Source organism: Salmo salar, chromosome ssa01, assembly GCF_905237065.1.
Source record: "Salmo salar chromosome ssa01, Ssal_v3.1, whole genome shotgun sequence".
Classification (NCBI taxonomy): domain Eukaryota; kingdom Metazoa; phylum Chordata; class Actinopteri; order Salmoniformes; family Salmonidae; genus Salmo; species Salmo salar.
The window spans coordinates 168,481,904-168,505,583 of NC_059442.1; the positions used below are offsets into that span (position 1 = coordinate 168,481,904).

Genomic DNA, 23,680 nt, shown 5'->3' on the forward strand with positions numbered 1-23,680 from the left:
TAACTCCCTCCCTACTGTTATAACTCCTTAATCTCCCTGTTATAACTCCTTAATCTCCCTGTTATAACTCCCTCCCTACTGTTATAACTCCTTAATCTCCCTGTTATAACTCCTTAATCTCCCTGTTATAACTCCCTCCCTACTGTTATAACTCCTTAATCTCCCTGTTATAACTCCTTAATCTCCCTGTTATAACTCCCTCCCTACTGTTATAACTCCTTAATCTCCCTGTTATAACTCCTTAATCTCCCTGTTATAACTCCCTCCCTACTGTTATAACTCCTTAATCTCCCTGTTATAACTCCTTAATCTCCCTGTTATAACTCCCTCCCTACTGTTATAACTCCTTAATCTCCCTCCCTACTCGGCCGGGCCCCACCAACCCCTTTTTCTCCAATCCCACCTTCAGTCAATTCACTCTGGCCTGGGACACACTCATTCTCTCCTTTCATTCCTCCTCACCTCTCAGTAACCTGCTGCTGAACACACTTCTTCTTCATCCACCTGTCCCCCCCGCCGGCCAACCTGTACACTCTCCTCTCTTCTTCCCCCCTCGCTCAAGAAATCAATGGGAGGGCTCTCAATTAGAGGTCACAAGGTGGAGTCGGCAGCCGAGTTCCAGCCAAGCGCCAGCTTTTCAATTACCAGGAGCTCCTGCTGCTGTCCTAACCCCCCTCCCTCTCCTCCAATAGCCCCTCCCTCTCCTCCAATAGCCCCTCCCTCTCCTCCAATAGCCCCCTCCCTCTCCTCCAACCCCCCCTCCCTCTCCTCCAATAGCCCTCTCCTCCAACCCCCCCTCCCTCTCCTCCAACCCCCCCTCCCTCTCCTCCAATAGCCCCCTCCCTCTCCTGTAATCGCCCCCTCCCTCTCCTCCAACCCCCCCTCCCTCTCCTCCAACCGCCCCCCCCCTCCTCCAATAGCCCCCTCCCCTATAGCCCCCCCCTCCCTCTCCTCCAATAGCCCCCCTCCCTCTCCTGTATTCGCCCCCTCCCTCTCCTCCAACCCCCCCTCCCTCTCCTCCAATAGCCCGCTCGCTCTCCTCCAATAGCCCCCTCGCTCTCCTCCAATAGCCCCCTCCCTCTCCTGTAATCGCCCCCCCTCCCTCTCCTCCAACCCCCCTCCCTCTCCTGTAATCGCCCCCTCCCTCTCCTCCAATAGCCCCCTCCCTCTCCTGTAATCGCCCCCCTCCCTCTCCTCCAATAGCCCCCTCCCTCTCCTGTAATCGCCCCCTCCCTCTCCTCCAATAGCCCCCCTCCCCAATAGCCCCCCCTCCCCCCAGATGTAGGACTGGTTTATTGAAGATCTGATGAAATGATGCAAAAAATGTTTTTAATGTTGTCCATTTTATTAGATGTGGTGGAAGACTTGTTAATGTTTTATTCCAGTAAAAATTATATGAACACATTTTGAACAGCGGAGCTGGTGGTGTTTTATGACAGACAGAAATAAATAAACCTAAAAATAACAATGATATAACGTGAAGCAGCATCTCTTCACTATATATATACACACACACACATCATATATGTAAGTGATAATCAATGAGGGCTGTGTGTTCTATGGAAAATAATTAAGCGCCGTGAAAAGGTCCTAGTAGAGTGGAACTGACCTCCCACGGAGTTGCATTATTCTCCAGAGAACACATATAGCCCCCCCCCCCGAGTCGATTATCCCATTGACACCATGACTGTAATTGAACACATTTTGCCGGTAGAAATTGTGTTCAACGTCCCACCGAAGAAGCTAGCGAGTTGACTAGGTAGCTACGGCGGTTGCCGTGGTAACCAAACAGACAGACTCGCTAGTTTAACTAAACCAAACTAAAAAGTCCTAGTTTGCTATGATGAAAATTGAATTCAACACCGCCAATACTGTTCACAATTCGACTTTCGCTTTCAAAAATCAGCTTAAAAACAAAAAACATGTAAGACTGAACGGAAGCCATTGAATTCAACCGTGATGATATGCACAGCGCGTTTTAGGGAAGTAACGCACGCTCTAGAATGCTCTTCAAGCCAATCAGAAACGACCGCTCAACAATGAGATGCTATAATGTCTTATTGAACTAGGGTATCCACACATCTATAAAAACAAAACCTCAATTTGTATACGTCAAGATTCTTCAACATGATTTTACAGATGACTTCTTAAATACATTAGAAAATCGGGATTGTGTTCAGCAGGCACGTAACAGAAGAAAACGTCTGAAAACAGATGTACTCTTCCAACTTATCCAATAACAAACTCTCTTTTTTTGGGGGGGGTAGCAAAATGATTTAAAACGTTTAGTTACTGTGTGCCCTGATGAACACGACCCTGGTAAATTATCACATTTGAGTAAATGACATATAAAAAGCACAGAGTTGAATCAATGTAAAAAGGCACGTTATGTCATGTTACTCTCAGTGGCTGGACTGACCCCGAAGACAACGGAGAAGCATGTCAAAGCTGCTAGTCGCTAAGAATATATATGTCTGTCTGTCTAAACAGCAGCAGCTATAACACAGCTCAGGTTAGAAGGATGAGGCCATGGAGACCATAGTTAGACCGGTAACAGGTTCAGAGCTGAGGGAGGTGAGGTGAGAGGTCAGCCGGGGAGAGACAGGGATGGGGGACACTGCAGCAGGAAGGTGAGAGGTCAGCCGGGGAGAGACAGGGACTCATGCAGGGGCAAGATGTGCAGGGGCAAGATGTGCTGGGGCAAGATGTGCAGGGGCAAGATGTGCAGCAGCACTTTGTGGAAGTGGAACCAGGGATTATGGTGCCCTATAAGAGATTAGAGGTCAGCGGAGAGGTGAGAGGAGGTTGCTGGGTGGGAGAGGTTAAGAGCATTGACTCTGGATGAGCCGTGCCTCTACAAGGATGGAAGCAGGGATCCTCTAGAGGCCGAGTGGAGATAGAGGTCTCGAAGCAGGGGACAGTCCACCAGACTCCAGAGAGGGTCTCGAAGCAGGGGACAGTCCACCAGACTCCAGAGAGGGTCTCGAAGCAGGGGACAGTCCACCAGACTCCAGAGAGGGTCTCGAAGCAGGGGACAGTCCACCAGACTCCAGAGAGGGTCTCGAAGCAGGGGACAGTCCACCAGACTCCAGAGAGGGTCTCGAAGCAGGGGACAGTCCACCAGACTCCAGAGAGGGTCTCGAAGCAGGGGACAGTCCACCAGACTCCAGAGAGGGTCTCGAAGCAGGGGACAGTCCACCAGACTCCAGAAAGGGTCTCAAAGAGACACTGTGGATGACATACCAGAATGGGGTGGGGGGACACACGCTTCGCCACCGTCCCCGAGCACGACGTACAAACCAACTGGACAAGTACCAGGTGAGAAAGGATACAGTCCAGTTCCTCTTTGGAAAGGATGGAGGGATGAAATGGACATAGTTTTCCAGGGATTCGACGGATGGAATGTGAGCGAGCGGCAAGGGGGACAAAATAAGTGCAACTCTTCTTGTCTTATAGCTTTAATGCGATTCGTACTGACAGCTTCTATCCTAGTTTGTCTGCTTCTTCTTCTGGTAGTTACTTAGAAACGTGTGCTCTGTCCCATAGTAACAGATGGGTAGGTGACTCTCAGAATTCCCAGCTTTTATAGAAATCCCGGGTTGGAAGAATCCAGGAATCAGGAAGAAATAAGTAGGAAATCCAGAATCCCTCAAATAGGATTTCAGGGAAACCAGGACTTTTTTTGGGGGGGGGATAGTTACCTGCAGTTTGCAACACTAGAAAATGGTTGAGGAAGAGGGTCATTTCTGATTAGCGAAGAAGGCCTTGGTTTCTCCGCAGGTGGGGTTGGTACACAGTGGGCAGCGCAGGGTGAGCTGACGGGAGCAGGACTCGTTTGACTTCAGGTGGGTTTGGACCAGGTCTGCCAGAGCCTGAGAGAGGAGGGTCAAGGGTCAAAGTTCGGTTTATTTGTCATATATATATATATATAAAAATACATTGAAATGCTTACCCATAAGCGACCTCGCCATAAACAAAATGAACACCTCCAAAACTAAACACATAGTACGCAGAGTAGCCGAGCGAGAGGGGGAGCGAGAGGGGGAGCGAGAGGGGGAGCGAGAGGGGGAGCGAGCGGGGGAGTGAGAGGGGGAGTGAGCGGGGGAGTGAGAGGGGGAGTGAGAGGGGGAGTGAGAGGGGGAGTGAGACAGAGAGAGAGACAGAGAGAGAGACAGAGAGAGAGACAGCCTTGTAGGAGGGCTGAGCGTGGCCGGAGGGAGGGATAGGCCAATCCCTTTGTTGACCAGCTGTTCCCCAGGGCTTTCTTCCCAGCTCAGCTAGCTAGCTGGGGTCTGAGTAGCACTACCCATGGTGCCTCTCTCTCTCTCCCTCTCTAAATTAACCCCTGACAGATAGTGAGAAGTAAGAGGTCATGGAAGGGCTGCTGCTTCAAAACGGCTCTCTGAACATCTTTGATTCCAGCACTACTGTTTAAATCTCACCATCTCTCCGAGTCAGAGAGAGAAGCAGTATGTGCCCAGTATTTTCTTGGAACTTATACTGGGGATATTGAATGATCAACAGTGACGGAGTGCTTTATCCGACACTCAGAAATAAAAATGTATGTAAACTTCATTATGTCAAATATGTAAATTAGTAGCCTTTTATTGATGCTATTGTGACACCTGGTGTTTTCTTTATGGAATGGTCTGGCTAGCCATGTGAGAGACGCAAACCTCCATCTTTATGGAATGGTCTGGCTAGCCATGTGAGAGACACAAACCTCATCTTTATGGAATGGTCTGGCTAGCCATGTGAGAGACACAAACCTCCATCTTTATGGAATGGTCTGCCTAGCCATGTGAGAGACACAAACCTCATCTTTATGGAATGGTCTGCCTAGCCATGTGAGAGACGGAAACCTCCATCTTTATGGAATGGTCTGGCTAGCCATGTGAGAGACACAAACCTCCATCTTTATGGAATGGTCTGCCTAGCCATGTGAGAGACGCAAACCTCATCTTTATGGAATGGTCTGCCTAGCCATGTGAGAGACGGAAACCTCCATCTTTATGGAATGGTCTGGCTAGCCATGTGAGAGACACAAACCTCCATCTTTATGGAATGGTCTGGCTAGCCATGTGAGAGACACAAACCTCCATCTTTATGGAATGGTCTGCCTAGCCATGTGAGAGACACAAACCTCATCTTTATGGAATGGTCTGGCTAGCCATGTGAGAGACACAAACCTCATCTTTATGGAATGGTCTGCCTAGCCATGTGAGAGACGCAAACCTCCATCTTTATGGAATGGTCTGGCTAGCCATGTGAGAGACACAAACCTCCATCTTTATGGAATGGTCTGCCTAGCCATGTGAGAGACGCAAACCTCATCTTTATGGAATGGTCTGGCTAGCCATGTGAGAGACGGAAACCTCCATCTTTATGGAATGGTCTGGCTAGCCATGTGAGAGACACAAACCTCCATCTTTATGGAATGGTCTGCCTAGCCATGTGAGAGACACAAACCTCATCTTTATGGAATGGTCTGCCTAGCCATGTGAGAGACGGAAACCTCCATCTTTATGGAATGGTCTTGCCTAGCCAATGGTCCGTGCTGTCCCTAGGATGGGTCACTTGAGTGAGTCACAGACGTGATCTTCCTGTCCGGTTTTAAGCCCCTTCGGGTTTGTGTGGTGGGGGAGATCTTCGTGGGCTATACTCAGCCTTGTCTCAGGATGGTAAGTTGGTGGTTGAAGATATCCCTCTAGTGGTGTGGGGGCTGTGCTTTGACAAAGTGGGTGTGGTTATATCCTGCCTGGTTGACCCTGTCCAGTGGTATCGTCGGACGGGGCCAGTGTCCCCACCCACCACTGCCTCAGTATCTATGCTGCAATAGTCTATGTGATGGGGGGCTAGGGTAAGTCTGTTATACCTGGTGTAATTCTCCTGTCTTATCTGGTGTCCTGTGTTAATTTAAGTATGCTCTCTCTAATTCTCTCTCTCCCCTCCCAGAGGACCATGCCTCAAGACTACCTGGCCTGATGACTCCTGGCTGTCCTCAGTCCACCTGGTCATGCTGCTGCTCCAGTTTAAACTATTCTGCCTACGTCCAGGGACACCCTGGCCTGTTCACCAGAAGTGCTACCTTGTCCCAGACTTGCTGTTTTCCACTCTCTCTCTACGCACCTGCTGTCTCGACGTCTGAATAGGCTATGAAAAGCCAACTGACATTTTCTCCTGTTACACCCTCTACAACCACCGCGATTGTTATTATCTCACCCTGCTTGTCATGTTTTAACATTTTGGCCATGTACTGTTATAATCTCCACCTGGCACATCCAGAAGAGGACTGGCCACCCCTCATAGCCTGGTTCCTCTCTAGGTTTCTTCCTAGGTTCTGGCCATTCTAGGGAGTTTTTCCTAGCCACCGTGCTTCTACACCTGCATTGCTTGCTGTTTGGGGTTTTAGGCTGGGTTTCTGTACAGCACTTTGCGACATCAGCTGATGTAAAAAGGGCTTTATAAATACATTTGATTGATGGAAACCTATGGTTTACCTGTAAGAACAGAGAATGAAGGGTTATGGGTAAAGATGGCGTCATTAACTAACGAGGACAGCTGATTGACCTGATGGAAGACTCCTAGTAGAGAGACAGATTTCTACCATTTCATTTGCATGTTGCCACTTATCATTTTGTACTTTGGGATGTGACCTTTTTTGCCATTCATATCACCTGGAACCTGTTTAACCTCATCTGGAATTACAATGCCATCTTTTAACCACTTACCAACCTGGAATCTGTGTGACACACAATTTTGGCTTTACAGGAGAAGGCCAACACACGTTAGCTAACGACGCTACAAACCCTTCAACAGTTTCTAAATCTGAAGGCAGCAGTGGTTAAAATGAATAAATAATCTGAGAATGACCAGGACTAAACACCTGGAATAGTTTCAGGTGTAAAACAAGGCAGGGCAAGTTCACGCTTTTTGCTAAGGACGACATAGGACCCAGTATTGTACTGTGAAGAAAAGCAGATTGAATATGTCAGTTGCCTCTCCTACCTGGAAAAATATTGGGTTTCCATTCAGAGATTCAGCCCTTCTGATGTTTTCTACGCCACACTGTGAGAGAACATAGAACTTGGTTAACTCGGCACCACAACAAGCAGGAAGGTAAAACAACAGTAAGACATTGAATTCTCCTGTACGGTCAGTAATACCTCTCGAGACGTTAAGACTGGTGGACGGGACAGTGTACTTTAAAAACTTCAGTCGTGGTAGACTAAGGGTCTACAGACAAACACAACATCAACCTACAGAAACCATGTCCTCCTTTAAATGACTCGGGGGAGTTCACAGTCTCCCGTAATATCAGTGACAGGTCAGGGATCAGTCTACGGGGAAAGAGCGAGAGAGAGCGAGAGACGGGGAGACAGAGAGCGAGAGACGGGGAGACAGAGAGCGAGAGACGGGGAGACAGAGAGCGAGAGACGGGGAGACAGAGAGACAGAGAGCGAGAGACGGGGAGACAGAGAGCGAGAGACGGGGAGACAGAGAGCGAGAGACGGGGAGACAGAGAGCGAGAGACGGGGAGACAGAGAGCGAGAGACGGGGAGACAGAGAGCGAGAGACGGGGAGACAGAGAGACAGAGAGCGAGAGACGGGGAGACAGAGAGCGAGAGACGGGGAGACAGAGAGCGAGAGACGGGGAGACAGAGAGCGAGAGACGGGGAGACAGAGAGCGAGAGACGGGGAGACAGAGAGCGAGAGACGGGGAGACAGAGAGCGAGAGACGGGGAGACAGAGAGCGAGAGACGGGGAGACAGAGAGCGAGAGACGGGGAGACAGAGAGCGAGAGACGGGGAGACAGAGAGCGAGAGACGGGGAGACAGAGAGCGAGAGACGGGGAGACAGAGAGCGAGAGACGGGGAGACAGAGAGCGAGAGAGACAGAGACGGAGAGCGAGAGAGACAGAGACGGAGACGGGAAGAGACAGCGATGGGGAGAAACAGACGGGAGAGGGAGACAGAGACGAGACTCCTAACTGATCTGTGATTAGTATGGTGGCTATAGTCCTCCTGTCTCCCACACACGCTCTACTATTCTACTTCAACACAATCTTGATGGAAGGACTCTCTTTTCTATACAACATCTGTCATGTTTAATCTTCACTCCTCAGTTTTACACATCATCATAAGTTATGACATCGTCTTGTTAGGTAAGTAGTTACATAAGAAACACGTACCTCCTCTCCCATCAAGAGTCCTCAATGTCTAGCTCACACAGACACGTACCTCCTCTCCCATCAAGAGTACTGGATGTCTAGCTCACACAGACACGTACCTCCTCTCCCATCAAGAGTACTGGATGTCTAGCTCTCACAGACACGTACCTCCTCTCCCAGCACCTGAGAGTACTCAATGTCTAGCTCACACAGACACGTACCTCCTCTCCCAGCACCTGAGAGTACTGGATGTCTAGCTCACACAGACACGTACCTCCTCTCCCAGCACCTGAGAGTACTCAATGTCTAGCTCTCACAGACACGTACCTCCTCTCCCAGCACCTGAGAGTACTCAATGTCTAGCTCACACAGACACGTACCTCCTCTCCCAGCACCTGAGAGTACTGGATGTCTAGCTCTCACAGACACGTACCTCCTCTCCCAGCACCTGAGAGTACTCAATGTCCAGTTCTCACAGACACGTACCTCCTCTCCCAGCACCTGAGAGTACTCAATGTCCAGTTCTCACAGACACGTACCTCCTCTCCCAGCACCTGAGAGTACTCGATGTCCAGTTCATGCAGCGTTTCGATGTGGTCGCTGGTGAAGGCGATGGGGACCAGTAGCAGGTTCTTCTTCCCCCGTTCACAAAGACCCTTGATGACATCATCTGTCTGAGGGCCCAGCCACGGCATAGGACCAACCTAGAGAGGACAGAAACACAATCATATGTCTGGAGGGCCCAGCCACGGCATAGGACCAACCTAGAGAGGACAGAAACACAATCATATGTCTGGAGGGCCCAGCCACGGCATAGGACCAACCTAGAGAGGACAGAAACACAATCATATGTCTGGAGGGCCCAGCCACGGCATAGGACCAACCTAGAGAGGACAGAAACACAATCATATGTCTGGAGGGCCCAGCCACGGCATAGGACCAACCTAGAGAGGACAGAAACACAATCATATGTCTGGAGGGCCCAGCCACGGCATAGGACCAACCTAGAGAGGACAGAAACACAATCATATGTCTGGAGGGCCCAGCCACGGCATAGGACCAACCTAGAGAGGACAGAAACACAATCATATGTCTGGAGGGCCCAGCCACGGCATAGGACCAACCTAGAGAGGACAGAAACACAATCATATGTCTGGAGGGCCCAGCCACGGCATAGGACCAACCTCGAGAGGACAATCGAGTCCCGATTTATTTTGAAAAGCTGCTACAGCAAGAATTTCTCTGAATTTCCTATGTGGAAGCTAGGTGAATTGCAACAGCACTAGGCTGCATTAAAAACAAAATCTCCCTCCACATCCCATTTCTCCACCACTCGGGCTCCGGGGCAGCGGTCTAAGGGCACTGCATCTCAGTGCTAAGAGGCGTTACTATAGACACCCTGGTTCAAATCCAGGTCCGTATCACAACCGGCCGTGATTGGCAGTCCCATAAGGGCGGTGCACAATTGGCCCAGCGTCGTCCGGGTTTGGCCGGTGTAGGCCGTCATTGTAAATAAGAATTTGTTCTTAACTGACTTGCCGAGTTAAATAAAAAATAATAAAAAAAGTTTTTTAACATCGAAGACTGATGCTTTAGCCTTTGACTTCCGGTTTCGGCCCACCAGCTGGAAAAATATATATTTTTTGTTATCGAAAAAGATATTGCACAGCGATTTAAATGGTACAATGATTCCCTATACTATTCAGTGTTTGTTTTCTCACATAAACTAAAACTGAGAGAAGTAAAACCAATTTTGCAACCAGGAAATGACAGAGCGATTTCTACTAGATAAAACATAGCCACCAAGTTGAACCAGCGCTCCCATTTCGAGAAACAGACGCCGCTCCAGCAGGAGAAATCAATAGGCGAATATCACAGCCAATCACAACACCGGCAGGTTAGTAATACTGTGAAACACTATCATTCCACTATTAATGCAGATATATTATGGACATTTTCTGAAATGACAAGGTAAAAATACAACTTTAAGTTCATTTCACATGAGTCATAACAGACTCTACATCCTTTAAAAGCAATTCAGGCTTTTCAAATTAAGACAGAGCATTAGATATGTGAATACATTAAGAGTTCTAACCAAATTGATAATATAGTATTGTATTTAGAAGATCCATGGGTGTTTAAAACTGCAGTTCCTGGTTCGAATCCAGGCTGCATTACATCCGGCCGTGATTGGGAGTCCCATAGGGCGGCCCAGCGTCGTCCGGGTTTGGCCGTCATTGTAACTGTGGCTGAACTAATTATTATGTGATGTGTCAGTTACGAAACCTGGTGAGGGTTAGGGGTCAAGGGTCAGGGCCACCATATATAGACTGGCATTACATACTGATCACCACTGTCTGCTCTCAGTCTCAGCCCTGTGACTATACCTCAATAATACCAATGATCTCAGCCCTGTGTTTCTACCTCAATAATACCAATGATCTCAGCCCTGTGTTTCTACCTCAATAATACCAATGATCTCAGCCCTGTGTTTCTACCTCAATAAGATCAATGATCTCAGCCCTGTGTTTCTACCTCAATAATACCAATGATCTCAGCCCTGTGTTTCTACCTCAATAAGATCAATGATCTCAGCCCTGTGTTTCTACCTCAATAATACCAATGATCTCAGCCCTGTGTTTCTACCTCAATAAGATCAATGATCTCAGCCCTGTGTTTCTACCTCAATAATACCAATGATCTCAGCCCTGTGTTTCTACCTCAATAACATCAAATGATCTCAGCCCTGTGTTTCTACTACAATAATATCAGCCCTGTGTTTCTACCTCAATAACATCCAATGATCTCAGCCATGTGACCACAGCGTAGTGTCCAATTAAAAATGCATCTTTTGACCAATGGGTAAAATATGTTAATTATGCAGATAATCCTCTAAGAAACCCAATCGTTCAAACCGCATGTCTCTATCATGATCCGTTCAGAGGTTATTTACAGTTTACGCCCTTGTAGAGTGGCCCAGTTTACGCCCTTGTAGAGTGCCCCAGTTTACGCCCTTGTAGAGTGCCCCAGTTTACGCCCTTGTAGAGTGCCCCAGTTTACGCCCTTGTAGAGTGCCCCAGTTTACGCCCTTGTAGAGTGCCCCAGTTTACGCCCTTGTAGAGTGCCCCAGTTTACGCCCTTGTAGAGTGCCCCAGTTTACGCCCTTGTAAAGCGGCCAGAACTAGGGTGAATAATTCAAAATGGAGGCCAGAGGAATAAAGTGGTTAACCTAGATTTTATTTTTGTTGTGTCAGCTAGGCTGGATGCTGTGTTATGGCTACTGGATACCGGACAGGCTCACTTTCCCGTTGAACTAAGTCATTATTTCTTCTCAAATCCGCAGGACATAAAACTATATAGAGGTCAGATGGATATGTAGTCATTCATTTTGTTTTAGCCCCTTTTTTCGTGACATCCAAATTGGTAGTTACAGTCTTGTCCCGTCGCTGCAACTCCCGTATGGACTCGGCAGAGGCGAAGGTCGAGAGCCATACGTCCTCTGAAACACGACCCTGCCAAGCCCGACTGCTTCTAGACAAACTGCTCGCTTAACCCTGAAGCCAGCCGCACCAATGTGTCAGAGGAAACACCGTACAGCTGGCGACCGTCGTCAGCTTGCAGCCGCCCGGCCTGCCACAAAGAGTCGCTAGAGCGCAACGGGACAAGGAAATCGCGGCCCGGGGGCCAAAAATCGAAATCTCTTAACCTGGACGACGCTGGGCCAATCGTGCGCTGCCTCATGGGTCTCCCGGTCAGGGCCGGCTGTGACACAGCCTGGGATCGAACCCGGGGCTGTAGTGACGCCTCAAGCAGTGGATATCTTACGGATACTGATTTTGAGACGACATGTAGCATTTTTCATATTGTTTTGTATATGCTTTTCATACTAATTCAAAACTCCTGATCTTTTTTACAATGATTTCGCACACAAAAACAAGCGTATCATTGAACTGTCAACGGACCACTGAGCGTATATTAAGCTTCTTATTTTCAAAGCCTTTTTACATTTAATTCAGCTCGTGGCATGATGCTAATTTAGCTTTTTTGCGTCCCGTCGAAAAACGACTATGAAGACTTACGACCACAAAATGTAACATTTGTCTTGGTAAAATGTATTTCATAACAAAAGGAAGTGCGATTTCATCACCAACCAAAGCGCGTTCACACTCATTCTGGGTAGAGTGGACAGCCTTCACCGTATTGCATCAGCCCTGATGGAGAAACCTTTTCACCACAAGACTACTACAGTACAACAATACAGTCCTGAAAAAGACTTATCTAGCCAGTGGCTCTGTGCGTTTAGCCTGAACTAGAAACGTGTCGAGGTAACCACGAGTGTAGAAGTCATCTAAGTTTTGAGTCTGTAATTCTCTCTGCACCACAGATGAAAGTGTGTGTGTGTGTGGTCCTTACCCTGGACTGCCAGACCAGGCGGTAAGGATTACAGTGCTGTAGTCTCTCCATGACTCTCTGCACAGTGGCTCCAACCTCCTGAGGGTACGGATCTCCCCTGTTCACCACCTAGAGAGAGAGAGAGAGAAGAATGACACAGAAAACTAGCCTGTTTGACCATCTACACAGACAACACTGGGTAACCCATCTTGGACAGACAACACTTACCCCTTTCTTTCTCATTGTACTTTTCAAAGCAAAATGCATCAATAAAATATATTTATATAGCCCTTCTAAACGTCAACATAAAGTGGTTTTAGTTACCGATGTTTATTTTTGGTAAAACATGCATCATGAGTCTTCAATGAAATCCTCAATTAGCAACGCCCTGATAACGTCGTAGAGGAATATGTATTCTATGAATGGTCAGTACTGTACTCAGAGAACAGTCACAAATCCCTACAAAAAAAAGTAGCCATGTTTAATTTCCACTGATAAATGTCTGGCATGTGAGTAGCTGTAGGTCTAGTGTACAACACATGCCGATGTCATGGCGATTAAAATGTGTGTCCTTAGCAACAATCCTGTACTCACAGACAAGGGTAGTGAGTGAGCTGAGAACAGGATAACCACATCATCCCTCTTCTCTGGGGGAAACTTCTGCAGCTCGTTGAGGACATGCTGGGAGAAACACTACAGAGACAATACAGATATATTATTAGGACACATGTCATAATCAATATAAAAAGGTACAGCGTGTTCCATTTGGCTGCTGGGGGGGGCAAGGAGACCCCCAGCTCTGCTAAACCATTGACAACTACAGTTAAAGTCGGAGGTTTACATATACCTTAGCCAAATACATTTAAACTCAGTTTTTCACAATTCATTACATTTAATCCTAGTAAAAATTCCCTGTCTTAGGTCAGTTAGGATCACCACTTTATTTTAAGAATGTGAAATGTCAGAATAATAGTAGAGAGAATGATTTATTTTAGCTTTTATTTCTTTCATCACATTCCCAGTGGGTCAGAAGTTTACATACACTCAATTAGTATTTGGTAGCATTGCGTTTAAAATTGTTTAACTTGGGTCAAACGTTTCGGGTAGCCTTCCACAAGCTTCCCACAATGAGTTGGGTGAATTTTGGCCCATTCCTCCTGACAGAGCTGGTGTAACTGAGTCAGGTTTGTAGGCCTCCTTGCTCGCACACACTTTTTCAGTTCTGCCCACAGATTTTCTATAGGATTGAGGTCAGGGCTTTGCGATGGCCACTCCAATACCTTGACTTTGTTGTCCTTAAGCTATTTTGCCACAGCTTTGGAAGTATGCTTGGGGTCATTGTCCATTTGGAAGACCCATTTGCGACCAAGCTTTAACTTCCTGACTGATGTCTTGAGATGTTGCTTCAATATATCCACATAATTTTCCTGCCTCTTGATGCCATCTATTTTGTGAAGTGCACCAGTCCCTCTTGCAGCAAAGCACCCCCACAACTTGATGCTGCCACCCCCGTACTTCACAGTTGGGATGGTGTTTTTTGGCTTGCAAGCCTCCCCCTTTTCCCTCCAAATATAACGATGGTCATTATGGCCAAACAGTACTACCTTTGTTTCATCAGACCAGAGGACATTTCTCCAAAAAGTACGATCTTTGTCCCCATGTGCAGTTGCAAACCGTAGTCTGGCTTTTTTATGGCCGTTTTGGAGCAGTGGCTTCTTCCTTGCTGAGCGGCCTTTCAGGTTATGTTGATATAGGACTCGTTTTACTGTGGATATAGATACTTTTGTACCCGTTTCCTCCAGCAACTTCACAAGGTCCTTTGCTGTTGTTCCGGGATTGATTTGCACTTTTCACACCAAAGTACATTAATCTCTAGTAGACAGAATGCGTCTCCTTCCTGAGCGGTATGACGGCTGCGTGGTCCCATGGTGTTTATACTTGCGTACTATTGTTTGTACAGATGAACGTGGTACTTTCAGGCATTTGGAAATTGCTCCCAAGGATGAAGCAAACTTGTGGAGGTCTACCATTTTTTTTTTTTCTGAGGTCTTGGATGATTTCTTTTGATTTTCCCATGATGTCAAGCAAAGATGCACTGAGTTTGAACAAAGGCCTTGAAATACATCCACAGGTACACCTCCAATTGACTCAAATGATGGCAATTAGCCTATCAGAAGCTTCTAAAGCCATGACATAATTTTCTGGAATTTTCCAAGCTGTTTAAAGGCACAGTCATCTTAGTGTATGTAAACTTCTGACCCACTGGAATTGTTATACAGTGAATTATAAGTGAAATAATCAATCTGTTAACAATCGTTGGAAAATTTACTTGTGTCATGCACAAAGTAGATGTCCTAACCGACTTGCCAAAACGATATAGTTTGTTGACAAGAAATTTGTGGAGTGGTTGGAAAAAGAAGTTAATGACTCCAACCTAAGTTTATGTAAACTTCCGACTTAGTTGTGACTCTGCTCTTCAAGAGGTGATGATATAACAACCAAATAGTTCTAACATTTATTTAACAATCCCTTGAAAACGGCACATAGTTGTCAATGGTTTTAGCGGAGCTGCGGGTCTCCTTGTCCCCCCCCAGCAGCCAGATCGAACACTCTGCAACGTACTGTGACGTTGTATTGATAGTGACCTATACCATGACTCACTGCAGAGACAATACAGATACTACCAGGCAGACATTTATACCATGACTCACTGCAGAGACAATACAGATACTACTAGACACACATTTATACCATGACTCACTGCAGAGACAATACAGATACTACTAGACACACATTTATACCATGACTCACTGCAGAGCCAATACAGACATTTATACCATGACTCACTGCAGAGCCAATACAGACATTTATACCATGACTCACTGCAGAGACAATACAGACATTTATACCATGACTCCCTGCAGAGACAATACAGATACTACTAGACACACATTTAGACCATGACTCACTGCAGAGACAATACAGATATACTACAGCCATCCAGGGAAAAACGTCAAAACACATTGAGGTTATCAGAGGAAATTGAGACCCCTGTAACTTTATGTGCGGAATCATTTTGACTGTAGACGGTAAAGGAGTCTCACCTCGACCAACAGGGGGTGTGTGGGCCAGCGGTCGATGACACTCCACCTCATCTTAGGCCTGTCTGCTCTGCTGCTGTAGTATCGATAGATAGCGTTCAGACTGCTGCCTGTTATCAACAACAAAACATCTCTTTACCGTGACCATCTTTTAACTGCAACCATGTCGGAGAGGTAATGGCATAGAGAAACATCGGTTGAGAAAATCAAATTGCATGCATCTACACTACCGTTCAAAAGTTTGGGGGTCACTTAGAAATGTCCTTGTTTTTGGAAAAAAAAAACACATTTTTTGTCGATTAAAATAACATCAAATTGATCAGAAATACAGTGTAGACATTGTTAATTTTGTAAATGACTATTGTAGCTGGAAACGGCTGATTTTTTAATGGAATATCTACATAGGCGTACAGAGGCCCATTATCAGCAACTATCAGCAACCATCACTCCTGAGTTCCAATGGCACGTTGTGTTAGCTAATCCAAGTTTATCATTTTAAAAGGCTAATTGATCATTAGAAAACCCTTTTGCAATTATGTTAGCACAGCTGAAAACTGTTGTTCTGATTAAAGATGCAATAAAACTGTCCTTTATACTAGTTCAATATCTGGAGCATCAGCATTTGTGGGTTCGATTACGGGCTCAAAATGGCAAGAAACAAAGACCTTTCTGCTGAAACTCGTCAGTCTATTCTTGTTCTGAGAAATGAAGGTTATTCCATGTGAGAAATTGCCTAGAAACTGAAGATCCCGTACAACGCTGTGCCTAGAAGGGCAGCATCCCGGAGTCGCCTCTTCACTGTTGACGTCGAGACTGATGTTTTGCGGGTACTATTTAATGAAGCTGCTAGTTGAGGACTTGTGAGGCGTCTGTTTCTCAAACTAGACACTCTAATGTACTTTTCCTCTTGCTCAGTTTCGCACCGGGGCCTCCCACTCCTCTTTCTATTCTGGTTAGAGCCAGTTTGCGCTGTTCTGTGAAGGGAGTAGTACACAGCGTTGTACGGGATATCTTCAGTTTCTTGCCATTTTTAGCCCGTAATCGAACCCACAAAAATGCTGATGCTCCAGATACTCAACTAGTCTAAAGAAGGCCAGTTGTATTGCTTCTTTAAGCAGAACAACAGTTTTCAGCTGTGCTAACATAATTGCAAAAGGGTTTTCTAATGATCAATTAGCCTTTTAAAATCATAAACTTAGATTAGCTAACACAACGTGCCATTGGAACACAGGAGTTGCTGATAACAGGCCTATGTAGATATTCCATTAAAAATATATATATATATTATATCAGCATTAACAATGTCTACACTGTATTTCTGATCAATTTGATGTTGTTTTAAAAATGGACAAAAAAAATTATAATAAATTGCTTTTCTTTCAAAAACATGGACATTTCTAAGTGACCCCCAAACTTTTTGAACGGTATTGTGTTTATATAACCCTTCAGATTTACACAGTGCTTTACAAAAGTAATACTAAGTAGATGGGATGTAGGGTGTGGAGTATTCAGTCTTCCTGTGTCTTTTTGTGTTGCTAAGAAAGAGATTAGGGCCCGCTTATCAGTAACTCCCAGGCCAAGACTAACTCTACTCATAATAACTTAAAAAAATACAAGATGTGAGTGGCTGACAGGTCCAGAACAGGGACAGAACAGGGACAGTAGTGGATGAGGTGAGTTACAATGTAAAGCACTATGAGGACATTGGAAAATGTAAATCAAACTTTTATTAGGGAAGGTGGGAAAGGAAAGGGGGGGATACCTAAGATTTTTTACCTTGTCAGCTCGGCCCCAGTTCGACCTGTTGTAGACCAGCTGTATTGTAGTGGGTAGTGGGCCTACCTGTTGTAGACCAGCTGTATTGTAGTGGGTACTGGGCCTACCTGTTGTAGACCAGCTGTATTGTAGTGGGTACTGGGCCTACCTGTTGTAGACCAGCTGTATTGTAGTGGGTACTGGGCCTACCTGTTGTAGACCAGCTGTATTGTAGTGGGTACTGGGCCTACCTGTTGTAGACCAGCTGTATTGTAGTGGGTACTGGGCCTACCTGTTGTAGACCAGCTGTATTGTAGTGGGTACTGGGCCTACCTGTTGTAGACCAGCTGTATTGTAGTGGGTACTGGGCCTACCTGTTGTAGACCAGCTGTATTGTAGTGGGTACTGGGCCTACCTGTTGTAGACCAGCTGTATTGTAGTGGGTACTGGGCCTACCTGTTGTAGACCAGCTGTATTGTAGTGGGTACTGGGCCTACCTGTTGTAGACCAGCTGTATTGTAGTGGGTACTGGGCCTACCTGTTGTCGAACAGCTGTATTGTGGGTACTGGGCCTACCTGTTGTAGACCAGCTGTATTGTAGTGGGTACTGGGCCTACCTGTTGTCGAACAGCTGTATTGTGGGTACTGGGCCTACCTGTTGTAGACCAGCTGTATTGTAGTGGGTACTGGGCCTACCTGTTGTAGACCAGCTGTATTGTAGTGGGTACTGGGCCTACCTGTTGTAGAACAGCTGTATTGTGGGTACTGGGTCTACCTGTTGTCGAACAGCTGTATTGTGGGTACTGGGCCTACCTGTTGTAGACCAGCTGTATTGTAGTGGGTACTGGGCCTACCTGTTGTCGAACAGCTGTATTGTGGGTACTGGGTCTACCTGTTGTAGAACAGCTGTATTGTGGGTACTGGGTGAAAGCCACTGCTCTCTCTACTCCATCCTTCTCCATCTCCTCAATAGCCTCCTCCGTCAGCGGATGCACGTAGCGGAATCCTATGTAGAATTTATGAGGCGCTGTAGACATAAAACATGAATGTGAGAACTGTAAAAGCTGATTATAACTGGAATTCCTCATTTCACATCTATCTAAGCATTAGTAAAGGGAATATAATTGAATTACAAAGCTCTCCAAGTTTGTGTTTGGCCTGAGTGGTCTTATGTAAGACATGCCCACGTAAAGCTAAAACAGATCCCCGTTATCAGTAAGGTGTGGTGTAGGGGTGTGGAGCAACACTCCTCAACTATCTCCCCACCACACCCAGCCAGTGTCAACGACAGTTAAAAAAAAAAACACTCAACAGATGCAACATTCAGCCTGTTTGTTGTGGGGACTGTGGAATCTTGTGTGGCACAGTGTTAGTGCTGCTGCCTAAAGCATATAGGCTAGGTACCAGTGTGTGAGTTTGAATGTGGCGTGTGTTTGGTCCTATATTTTAAATTTTTAATCCCAGCCCCCATCCCGGCAGGAGGACTGTTCCTAGCTCGTCATTGTAAATAAGAATTTGGTCTTAACTTACTTGCCTAGTTAAATAAACTTAAATTAAAAAATTTAAAATAGGCGATAGCTTGTTTGAGTCACAGCAAGACAACCAATAAACCCACGCAGCAGCAACAGAGAAATGTTGTTTTTATAAAGGCTATTGTTCAAAAAAGGAAGAGGAGTCTAAGTATTGTAACAGTGTTAATGTTGTCGATCAACTGTAAAATGTGAGTGTAACAGAGCCAGTTACAACTGAAGTATCTGGTCATCAATAGATTAGAGAGAAAATAAAAGCTTTTAGTTTAACACAGCAGCCACATATTATCAGACAGGTCCTTGTTCCCCCAACTGCCTGCCCACGGGGGGGGTTTTATTTGGCCAAGTTCTGAGCAGCAACAACAAAAAATAATAAAAATATATAATTTATTGTTGGACATAAGAGTGTAAAAACACCAGGAAATTAGCTCTAAGTGATTTTAATTATGTAAATCTATTTCATAGTAGCTGTTAAGGAGCCTTTTGCTCCTAGACTTGGCGCTCTGGTACCACTTGCCATGTGGTCTTGCCTTTGACAATTCTTTAGGCCTTCCTCTTGACACCGCCTGGTATAGAGGTCCTGGATGGCAGGAAGCTTGGCCCCAGTGATGTACTGGGCCGTACGTACTACCCTCTGTAGCGCCTTATGGTCGGATGCCAAGCAGTTGTCATACCAGGCGGTGATGCAACCGGTCAGGATGCTCTCGATGGTGCAGCTGTAGAACTTTGAGGATCTGGGGACCCATGCCAATTGTTTTCAGTCTCCTTTTTAGTTTCCTGAGGGGGAATAGGTTTTGTCGTGCCCTCTTCACGACCGTCTTGGTGTGTTTGGACCATGATAGTTTGTTGGTGATGTGGACACCAAGGAACTTGAAACGCTTGACCTGCTCCACTACAGCCCCGTCAATGTAAATGGGGGCGTGTAGTCCACGATCAGCTTCTTTGTCTTGCTCACATTGAGGGAGAGGTTGTTGTCCTGGCACCACCTGGCCAGGTCTCTGACCTCCTCCCTATAGGCTGTCTCATCTTTGTCAGTGACCAGGCCTACCACCGTTGTGTCGTCGGCAAACTAAATGATGGTGTTGGAGTTGTGCTTGGCCACAAAGTCGTGTGTGAACAGGAAGTACAGGAGGGGATTAAGTACACACCCCTACCACGTAAGGGCGGCCTGTCAGGAAGACCAGGATCCAGTTGCAGAGGGAGGTGTTTAGTCCCAGAGTCCTTAGCTTCGTGGTGAGCTTTGTGGGCACTATGGTGTTGAACGCTGATCTATGTATGGGCTATGAAGTGTTATGTATGGGCTATGAAGTGTTATGTATGGGCTATGAAGTGTTACGGACTGACCTGTTTCTGGACACATCTCATCCAGCAGTTTGACCATGCCCTCTCCCTGCATGGTGGTCCAGGCCTTGATAGGGGAGCCTCCTCCGATCCGGCTGTACTGCTCCTGGATCTTAGGGGTGCGCCGCTTCGCTATGAACGGCCCAAGTCGACTGAGGAGGGAGGAAGAGAGATTCACATCGTCATAAATCATGTCAACTTCTGGAGTAATAAATGTAGCTTGGTCCCAGATCATTCGCAAAGTATTCAGACGCCATGACTTTTCCCACATTTTCTTACGTTACAGCCTTATTCTTCATCAATCTACACATAATACCCCATAATGAGAAAGCAAAAACAGTTGTCTTATCTCATCTCTGTACCACACAGATAAAATTATCTGCAAGGTCCCTCAGTAATGAATTTAAGGGCACCTATTCGTAGATGTTTTTTTTGTTTTTTTAACACAACAGACGCTGAATATCCCCTTGAGTAAAGTTATTAATCAGGCTTTGGATGGTGTATCAATACACCCAGTCAATGGAAAGATACAGGCGTCCTTCCTAACTCAGTTGCTGGAGAGGAAGGAAACTGTTCAGGGATGGAACATTTATGGGATCTTTTATTTCAGCTCATGAAACATGGAACCAAAACTTTACATGTTGTGTTTATATTGCTGTTAGTGTAATCTATCTATGGCAAGACGGCACAAACAGATCTTGGGAAAGGCAAACATAAATGTACCTTGTCCTTGTGTGTGTGTGTGTGTGTGTGTGTGTGTGTTGTAACGGTTTTGACTTGAGGTTATTGTTTGTAGGGGTGCCAGGTAGGTTGAAAATATTGCTTTCTCCTTTTTTGTTTGGGAGGGAATAAGTCCCATCTGGTCAGTCATACAAAGGACTCATGTAAAAGTCAATACGGAAATACTCTTTTCATAAACCCTTAAAACATTGGAAATAACTTCAGGGCCATCACAGTGTGTGTGTGTGTGTGTGTGTGTGTGTGTGTGTGTGTGTGTGTGTGTGTGTGTGTGTGTGTGTGTGTGTGTGTGTGTGTGTGTGTGTGTGTGTGTGTGTGTGTGTGTGTGTGTGTGTGTGTGTGCGCGCGCACTTACTTCTGAACAGGAAGCTTCATCAGATCGGTGTCGGAGAAGAGGCGCAGCAGGAAATCGTGAACATCGTCCAGTTTCTCAGGTCCTCCCATGTTCATCATTAGGATCCCCGTTTTGGGCTTTCTGCAAGGATATGTACAGTACTACATTAATACTGTATCATTATTTACAATTGTAACTCAAGACGTCTAAGCAAGTATCCAAGTATTTAGGTTTCTGTGTGGACATGTACAGTAGTTAGTACTGTGCTATTCAGAACTGAAAGAGCCAAGCAGATATCCCTTGTATAAATCTGATATCTAGGCATGTATCCAGAAAGAGCTGCCATTGAAACACATGGAGCAAGGCTGTACGAGGGCTCTACCACGTACATAACTAACTGGCACGCATACGTCTCCCCCCCCCCCCCAAATTAGGTCTATACTACTGTACTATACTGCGGACAGTAGGTATTTATCCAGGCCCTGTATTGAAGGAAGTGACACAAAATTATAGTTTGTTCTTGCTCAGTCTTACATTTAATGAACCCATTGAAGCTTAGCATGGTCCTACATTTTGGCTGCTGCCTTTTTAGAGATCCCCCATCTCTTGCATTGAACTTCAGTCTGCGATATTTTTTTGGGGTGTGTGTAAGCAACACAGCTCACATACACAGCTTTATGCATCTGCATTTGATTTACTTGGTGCAGGACTCCTGACCTCAATTTAGTCCTTTCATCAAAATAGTGTCTATGTGCAGTTTCTAACTCAACACATTTCAGTATGAATGACGACAGGGTGAAATAGAACTTGGAATCAGAGGGATATTTATTCCCTCTCTCTAGTCTATTGTACTGGACCTGTTTTCCACAGCTTCTGGGGTCGCTGTGGAGGCTGGCTGGACGAAGGCTGCAGCAGTTGCACTACTAGACTGTCTTCTGAGAGGTGTCGTAACACACAGGCTTATGGCGTTACTGCACCTGGCAACTGAAGGGGAGAGGGAGGTGACAAGATGAAAGTCAAAATCAGACATTTAAATTGAAATACTTCCTTCTAAGCCTAAAACAGATGGGGAAAAACATGACATTTTATAATCATACTGAAAGCAAAACTTGTTATTGTTATTATTTTAAGGCATTACCAACATGTACTATCTGTCAAACTTGGGAGCAGTAACTTTAGTATTTGTTATTAAGAAATAGCTCAGTAGACTAGTAGTACTTACCAATATATATATATATATATATATATTTGAACTGTCTGCAGCAACAATCAGTGAACGCTAAGCGGCGCAGGGTTATGCAAGTTGAAAGAAATGTCAGTTGTGTAACTTTGAATTGCGTTAGCTAAATAAAAACGTTACATTGCCTCAATTTTAGCCGACGTAGCTATTTTTGACATGTAATTTAACTCCTGGAAGAGCTCAATAATATGACATGAAGCAGTTTGACAAAGGTTTAGTAAACATTAGTTAGTCCTCAAACAAGCCAGCTATAAGCAATACTTGCTAGCTAGCTTTTGACTTGGCATATTATTGCGATTAAATTAAAAACTGAAATATTTACGAAAATAAAATAGTTGTTAGTATAATTCTGTGTTTTGAGGCATCAGTGAAGTTCGTCTCTCACGAAATACCTTACTCATTCACAACCTGAAGGTTAAAAAGCAATGCTAGTTAGCCGACTAGCTAGCGAGTGTTGGTAAAGGGCATGGTAGTGGGCTATATAAGCTAGCATTTCGCTAGCTTAGCTAGCCAACCAGCAAATTGCATGTCAAAGACACTGGTAACTTTATGTCTGTGTTCATGTTCTTGTGCTGCTGCTAATTTACTAGCTAACCAACTTCAGCATTAACCAGCTATCTGTATAGCTAGCTCGCTAACATTAGCAAAAAGTAGCTAACTAAACATCCACTTACATTGAATAAGCCGAATCGAGCTTCCCAATACAGACATCATGTTTCGTTAGCGTCCCCTTTCACACGTTTCAACGGAGGATTGATGTACTTCTTCGTAAGAGTGATTTGATCCGGTCAGCGGATCCCTATTTGTCTTTATAACAAATTGTGTGGTCTCAAGTTAAAATTCCTTCCAGCCTCTACAGCCGAGGGTTTGACACTGACAGAAAAAGCACACTAACAACACTTGTCATGTGGGTTTTACAAGCCATGCCTGTGCTCTGACGTAGGGATGCTGTGCACTCCCCTTAGCCTTGCCTAACTTTTGGTGCTGTTCTGTTCCACCAAACCACATACATAGTGAGTTTTGGATACATATTTCATTTTCTTTGGTGTACAAGGAAATGTATCTGTAACAAAAAACACA

At 45.6% G+C, this 23,680-nt stretch overlaps 1 protein-coding gene across 1 annotated transcript; it reads right to left on the reverse strand.

The window, feature by feature from the left end:
* Positions 1 to 1,324: 1,324 nt before the first annotated feature.
* Positions 1,325 to 23,551, reverse strand: fech (ferrochelatase). The gene is made up of 11 exons (XM_045694003.1): positions 23,275 to 23,551; positions 22,218 to 22,344; positions 21,382 to 21,501; positions 20,292 to 20,440; positions 18,311 to 18,445; positions 15,667 to 15,773; positions 13,157 to 13,255; positions 12,584 to 12,691; positions 8,710 to 8,874; positions 7,009 to 7,068; positions 1,325 to 3,872 (listed from the first exon to the last, which is right to left on the reverse strand). The coding sequence occupies exons 1-11, from the start codon at positions 23,312 to 23,314 to the stop codon at positions 3,741 to 3,743; spliced, it is 1,242 nt and encodes a 413-aa protein (XP_045549959.1). The 5' UTR covers positions 23,315 to 23,551; the 3' UTR covers positions 1,325 to 3,740.
* Positions 23,552 to 23,680: the final 129 nt, after the last annotated feature.

Bases quoted from the DNA above. Each gene is read 5' to 3' on its own strand.
- fech (XM_045694003.1), bottom strand. From the start codon at position 23,314: ATGATGTCTGTATTGGGAAGCTCGATTCGGCTTATTCAAT. The intron at 21,502-22,217 runs GTCCAGTACAAT...ATATCCTTGCAG, and splicing joins CCAGAAGCTGTGGAAAACAG to AAAGCCCAAAACGGGGATCC. The intron at 13,256-15,666 runs GTGAGACTCCTT...TTGTCTCTGTAG, and splicing joins CACACCCCCTGTTGGTCGAG to TGTTTCTCCCAGCATGTCCT.